This window comes from Bradysia coprophila, unplaced genomic scaffold (assembly GCF_014529535.1).
Source record: "Bradysia coprophila strain Holo2 unplaced genomic scaffold, BU_Bcop_v1 contig_232, whole genome shotgun sequence".
Lineage (NCBI taxonomy): Eukaryota > Metazoa > Arthropoda > Insecta > Diptera > Sciaridae > Bradysia > Bradysia coprophila.
Window position 1 is genome coordinate 3,550,590 of NW_023503493.1, and position 7,233 is coordinate 3,557,822.

General features: G+C 38.3%; 1 protein-coding gene across 1 annotated transcript; it reads right to left on the minus strand.

Annotated features, from left to right (window-relative positions):
- Window positions 1-2,023: 2,023 nt before the first annotated feature.
- Window positions 2,024-5,182, minus strand: LOC119075951 (solute carrier family 22 member 3-like). Its single transcript, XM_037182517.1, has 7 exons — window positions 4,690-5,182; window positions 3,934-4,117; window positions 3,605-3,863; window positions 3,341-3,533; window positions 2,681-3,117; window positions 2,256-2,604; window positions 2,024-2,185 (listed from the first exon to the last, which is right to left on the minus strand). Exons 1-7 carry the CDS (start codon window positions 5,004-5,006, stop codon window positions 2,032-2,034), a joined length of 1,893 nt encoding a protein of 630 aa, XP_037038412.1. The 5' UTR covers window positions 5,007-5,182; the 3' UTR covers window positions 2,024-2,031.
- Window positions 5,183-7,233: the final 2,051 nt, after the last annotated feature.

A 7,233-nucleotide genomic window follows, 5' to 3' on the forward strand; every position in this document is an offset into this window, starting at 1 on the left:
AATGGATCATTGTCACAGGGGACAACATGTTATGTAATGGTCAACTTGGGCATGGGGTGGTCAATAAAAAAAGTTAATCTTATAAGGTACACTTGAGACTGATGATATACAGATAAGAGTTAAGACTTTCTCCAGAACTAACTTTGTCAAAACAACACTTCACGCACAAATTACTGTTATCTGAGCGAAACTTTACTCGATAATACTTTGTTGACGAATCGAAAGTTAATGTAAAATTAACTTCAATCACCGGTATCGCAAATCTAACTGAAACTAAATTTTATTTCGCGTTAATATATTAGGTACCTAAGTCTTTAGAATAAATGAAAAACATTTTACTTGCAGATACTTCAGCAAGCTTGCATTTTTTGTTCATATTTCGTACATAATACGCAACGCATGCAGTATTTTGATGTTATATTTAATACTAGTGTAATACCCGGCTTTGCTCAGGATTATTTTTATTCAAAGAAAATTTAAAGTAAAAAATATTTTCACCAAAAAATAATTTAACGCGTAAAAAAATGTTTCCACGTTTAAGAAACGCATCCACGACGTAAACATCCAAGAAAAACGTGAGTCAAACAACGCATGAAAGTGAAAACGCAGATTTTTATGGTAAAATTTTTGTTCTTTTCAAACAATTTTTTTGGTAAAAATTATTCGGCAGATGATGAGGAAAACTAAGCTAGCTTGTTTGAACTAATTGGGTCTACAATTTAATGTTTGCGTTACGAAGCTGAAAGCGTCAACTCTAGCGATATCATTCATTTTAGAAATTGTACTACAAAGACTGCGTCGCACTTTTATCGTAGAGATTTTGTTGGGATATCACTCGTTTCGGAAGTTTTAGGTCAACAATTTAACGAAATTCGAAAATTTGACGAAAATCGAAAATTTGACGAAAATCGAAAATTTGACGAAAATCGAAAATTTGACGAAAATCGAAAATTTGACGAAAATCGAAAATTTGACGAAAATCGAAAATTTGACGAAAATCGAAAATTTGACTAAAATCGAAAATTTGACGAAAATCGAAAATTTGACGAAAATCGAAAATTTGTCTAAATTTGAAAATTTGACGAAAATCCCACCGACACATACACCGAAAGTGACCAACTTTACTATTTAGTATGAAAAGTGACCAATTTCAAAGCGATGTATCTCCCGTAATTTTAGACGTACATAGTCGAGTGATAGCTCGTTTTGTTCGCATTTAAAGCGAGAATATGATGGAATAGGTTTTGTGGTGATAAATACCAAAGGGTAGGAACTGAAATGTTCGGCTATACATAGTTAACGCGTCTCAAAAAAATTTCTTCGTTCTTTTTTTGGGGATTAGACTGCGTCAAGTCCTCCGCTATCGCTCCGGACATGATTTGAAGCTCCGACCCTACTTTCTTGATCGAATAAAAATAACTGACAGTTTTTAAATTTAGCATCTCTCACAGGAATCAATAGAACGCAACCCGTACGTGATGCCTGTGATAAATCGTATAACACTGATAAAAAAATTTACGTCCAGTATGTATGAAATGGCTGGCAGACAGCTTCATTTCTACCTTACTTCGGATATTTATATTTCAACGTCTGACATGTATATCCAACGTCTGACATGTATATCGTACATGTCCGACGTATAGTCATACGTACTGCTCGTGACTATTTGTGTCACTCGTATGTTTGTACGTCGAACATGTACGATATACTTGCCAGACGTTGGAATATACATATTCGAAGTAAGGCAGAAATGAAGCTGTCTGCCAACCATTTCATACATACTGGATGTATGGTGACGAAATCTTTTTATCAGTGAAGGTTATCAGCAACACACTTCAAGCATTAGTGGTACTCTAAGTAGAGTAGTGAAACTGCTGGTCCAATTTTCAGACCTTTGTCAAAAAATGCACTATGCAATCGCTAAGAACCTCCACTAGTACTAGAAACAGAAGTCGTTGATAGGCCATCTTAGGAAGAAAGCGGAGAAAAAAACGGTTTTATCGATACATCCGATCTGATTTTATTGCAAATTCATTTCTGACCCTGTTTCTGCTTACTGGCAGCTAAACCATATATTTTACCACTCAATTCGGTTTTAATGTCCGTGGAATGTAATACAATGACATAATCGCTGAATCGCCGACTCGTGTAGTTCTTGTTCGTAATTTCTTTGTCGTATTGTGGACTGTAAATAATGCGTTTAAATGATAACAGCGGAACTCTTAACTTACGAACTCTTCCCGTTCTACACTTACATCGGGGTGCATGGATTATCCAAAAAATTATGATTCCGACCAAACGCTTCACCGTCTTCCAACGATTGCGGTAATTCCCTTCCCGTTGTTTCTGGTAGGAAAAGTATTGACGTACCTCCAATTACACCAACAACAACCAGTACCCAAAAAGGTAGCGATGGATCAATAACATGCAAATAGTTTACCAGCGGCGATAACATATTCGCCACGTAGCCCAAATTGTGGACTAATGTTACGCCTTGAGCTCGGATAACCGTTGGTAAAAATTCAGTGGCCACTTGTTGCCCAATATTGTAGGCAATGTTGATGAGAAATCGTCCGGCGATCATTAGAGTCACAGATAGCGCAACTGGAAACAAATCTCTTTTATGTTTGGACAATCTCACTCCTGGACGATCGAAACAAAAAGAAAAATTGATCCTAACCATTGCCCTTGATGCTATACGACAAGGCCAAGCTGCAAATGCTACAAGCGATCATTGTGCCAAACAGAAACCATCGTCTTCCCAATCGATCCAATAACAGTGTGATAACAGAAGACGCCGGGAACTCAGTGCCAGACGCCAAAGTGAATGCAATGAAAATGTCCAGTCCAATGGATGTGATGCTACGAATGTATCCGTCATAGATCAACGACACAGACATGTAGATGACGATCAGTAGGAGAATGGCTTTCCGAAGATTCGGTGTCCGGAACAGGTCGAGCAGATGATATTTCTGGTTTTTATTTGTTTCGTTCCTCCGGCGGCATGATTCGATAAAATTCTGGAACACCTTAGGATCGATGTGTCTTTTGTTGACACGTTCGATGTGTCGAATTATGCGCTTGGCTTTCGTCATACGATTTTGGGATATCAGCCATCTGAGGAAGGTGCGGGAAAATGCATGAAAATGGAAACCTTGTAAATGATTTTGGGAGGCAACACTTGCTCTCTTTGGGAGGCGATAGGATTCTTAATCAGTCCCTTAAAGTCCCTCAAATACACTTAAAATCAAAGTCATTGGCTAAGCTTAACACTCAGCTTAATCCACTAAACTGGACTTTACTCAACCCACTTCCCACAATTGTGGAAACCCTCCATTACCTAATCGATTCGGGTACAATCCATGGAGTAAATACTGCAACCATCAAAGGTGCTGATAGCACAATCGACAACGTTCTCCAGTTGCTAATCCACAAAGCAATCCAAGGCATTAACAATGCGCCCGCTGCGAAGTAAATCGCTGTGCACATATTTGCAACGAACGTACGCCATTTCGATCCGACATATTCGAGAGCTGTTACACGCGACATACAAGACAAAAATGATTGTACCTTAATGCAACGATCACATCGCATGTTATCATACCCAAGATGTACATAATCGTATAGCAGTTGTCGAAAGCGAATCCGGCAAAGTAACGGCACAACGCAAACGTCCAAAACGTATTAGTGTATGCCGTGAATATACCTGCAATACCACCAATCACATTGGTTCCAATCAGGGCCGGAACGCGTCCGAAATGATCAGCCATCCAGCCAAAAAGCAGGCCACCAGTTATTGCACCCATGAAAAATACAGATTGGGCAATCGTGGGCAGATAATCATTCTCACACACCCAGCCCAACTGTGGACGATGCAAAATTAATTGTGAATTAGACGAGGTCGATTGCACATTTTACGTTCAACGCTTGTACCTCAGTTGCGATGGTCGTGTACGGGATTTCGGAATGATCAAATTCGTAACCAAATTTGCAGGACTGTGTCGGCCAGGTTGGATCTGCTTCAGTAATGTTATTGTTTAACACTTCAGTGTAGTTTACCATGTACATCGTACATTTGCTCATTTGCCCGTCGATTAATGGTACAGCCAGTCTTAATCTACGTAATTAAAAGCAAGTTAGAACATAGCCCGTAATGTATAGGTTCCTAACCTCTCGGATTTCCATACACATTTACATGAGGAGGGAATTGTGGAAAGGGACGCTTTTCGTATGAGTTTTGTTGAACCGAGGTCAATAAACCAACTGAAACGTTGAATTTTAGCGTAAACTAGGTAAAGGACTTTATTGCATGCTTTATGCGAAAGTTGACCATTACATAACAGTTTCCCCCTGCGAAAATGATCCATTACACGACGAGTATTTTCGGTTAATTTCACGTGATGTGGATTCATTTGTGATTGATAATCAACTTTCGCATGAGGAAGACAATAATAATTCCATCTGCACCTGTCGCAAAGACAGTTACCGAAGGTTGTTGCTCAAAAAACCCGCTGGTGAGTTTGCGAATATCACTAATATGTCTTCTCATGTAATGAATCACTTTCGCATCCTCTAATGTAATCTACCATTGTATAGACAAGACAAAGTCAAAACAACAGGCGACTCTGAATGTTTGAGTCCAATGAACAAAAATCGACGTTCTGCAACACCAACGTAAATTCCACTTACCGATCACTAGGTTCCAAGTGACGCAGTTCCGGCACATTACACCAATAGTCGTTCGGGATCAATGTGATAAAAATTTGTGTGAAATAAACGAACACATAGAAAACGGTGAACGGTGCCATTAACAGGAAAATGTACACTTGATAGGTACCGAAATCACCGACGTACGACAACAGATCATCGAAATCCGTGTCGGTTTTCGATGGTTTTTCGGCAAGGGTCAATGACCTTTCACTATCACCATTAATTCTATCGTTCGATTTCAACGGCGCCTCGGCTTTATCGGTTACCGAACTTAAGTCGTTGTAGACGCTGACCATTTTTTACTTTCACAAAGTGAAATCGAAAACAAAAGAGGAAATTTTGTGTGCAAATTAATCGATTTTGAACTTCAAAAAATCAACAAGCGACGGTATGATCGAGCGTAATAGAATGTCGTTAATTTTCCTTAGTGTCGTGCTCATAGTAAGTGAAACTCAAGTGTACCAAGAAATACTGAATGAGCTACGATTTCATCGTCGACTTTTATACAGACAAAGTGACTCCTAATCTTAGCCATATCTGACATTAATTGACTAATTATATCCAATACTAACTATCTCATCCATTCAACCGATATCTTTACCGTAAATTCAACATCTTTATTTCACCTTGTTCTGATTGGGTTGATGATGAATTAGTTTCACGAACGATATCTTTGCTTTTCTTGATAAAATCTTTACATAATTTCAATGATTCAAACTGCTTTTGTCTGCTATAGTTACCAGACGCTACACACTTCAAAATAAATCGAACTGGATTTGCCGTTTTTTTTAAAATTAAATAATCGAGGCGTACTTAGGTTATCTCTCATACAATTACATGCAGAACATCTTCGCGTGGAGAGGTATAACGACAACGCCTTGCAAACCAAGGTTGGACACTGTTGAGAGGTTACGCAGATACAGATACGAGTTAACGGAAATGCATATACGCGTGTATGACACAGCAAACTTGACGATAAAATGAAGGAATTTTCCAAACAAATTCTTTGGTTTTAGTGAATTTGTGTGCAGCGTAAGTTCACTTCATTCACAGCGCTGACAATTTCAATAAAATTTTTGAAGTGGTGAAATTCACCACATTTCATCAATTCTATAGAAATCGTTAGCGCAACACCACACGACAACAAACTGTTGTTATGTATTGTTTTGAGATCGGCCATTTTCTTCTGCTCTATAATTGTGACGGCAGAGATGGGAAGGTTGCGTCTTTGAAAGCTCCAGCTCTGGCGTATTGTGTTATCGATGAGAGTGGTATCGCCGCCAAGACTTCAGGCGACTGAGGAACAAGCGCTCTCCGATTTTAATGAGTGATAGCTCGTTGGATTCGTCTTTCAATTCTAGAAAACACGTATCTTTCACTTTTTCTAAAAAAAGAAATTTTCTGTGAAAAGTGTTCAAAATTAAAGACATGTCAGAGGGTACTGAAATTAGTTTTTCGGCAATAACTCAAGAAAAAATTATTTTCAATTGTTGTAATGTTCTACGAATGTCGGCCTTGGACAGAACTACAGGTAGAGTATATGCACCGCTTGCTGGAACAGCGTCTGGAATGCTACTACGGCAATAATTTTTTTTTCGTTTCTATTCTTTTACCTTGTTCGTCCTTCGTGGGTGTCTTAACCTTTTCGTTCAGGACCTCAATAACTTCGTACTTATTGGTGATCAATGAAAGTATAAAATAGGTCTAATGTCGACTCGAAAGACATTAATTGGAAGAGCGTTAAGAGATGAATCGGCAAAAGCTGTTGTGTACTTTCATTGATCGACATAAACCACAGCACTATTCCTAGCATTGACACTGAATTAACTAAGGCTGAATATACACAACCTTGGAATGAACAGGCGTCTAATTTGGAGACTGTAGTGAAATGATGAATCGGAACCAATTACAGCGCCACCATGCCATGCCATCTCTCTAGCGTAAGACTCTATTGCTAAACAAATTGCAAAATATATTTATTTTGGCAAAACACATTTAACTGAAAAAAAGTGGATCGAAAATAGCCGCTAATTGACACTAATATCTAGGTCTGCGTTATCTCCATAAGGTGAATGAGATTGATGATCAGCAAAGTTCAGTCGATGTATTAAAATGTGATTTTCGATACGTATCTACGCAATGGAAACAATGTTATTGTTTTGACTGCAAACACAGGCCATATTTTGATTGTCTAATAATCAGTGAGAATTCTTCATCACACTCATTTCATGTGTATGAATGTAAGTTGAATTATCTTTCGGCCACCGTCGTTCATTGAACGGTATTTTTAACCATGTCATGTGCATTAAAATCACGCAATTATTTACTGAGATGTAACTATGAATACCGCAGAACAAAAGGAGTATTTAGGGTTATGTACTTCCTGACTTCTATCGGATTTTATTGATGGATTTGGGGTATTTTTGACATGCGCGAGGTGGTCCAAGATTGGTTTCCTGGTTTTGGGATTCAGAGTGATTTTTATAGAATTTTTGAAAGAAAATTTTACAAAAAGAAACTTGC

Coding starts and splice junctions, on each gene's coding strand:
- LOC119075951 (XM_037182517.1), bottom strand. CDS start 5,006: ATGGTCAGCGTCTACAACGACTTAAGTTCGGTAACCGATAAAGCCGAG. Junction 3,864..3,933: donor ACACGACCATCGCAACTGAG/GTACAAGCGTTG, acceptor CATCGTCCACAG/TTGGGCTGGGTGTGTGAGAA. Junction 2,605..2,680: donor GTATAGCATCAAGGGCAATG/GTTAGGATCAAT, acceptor ATTTGTTTCCAG/TTGCGCTATCTGTGACTCTA.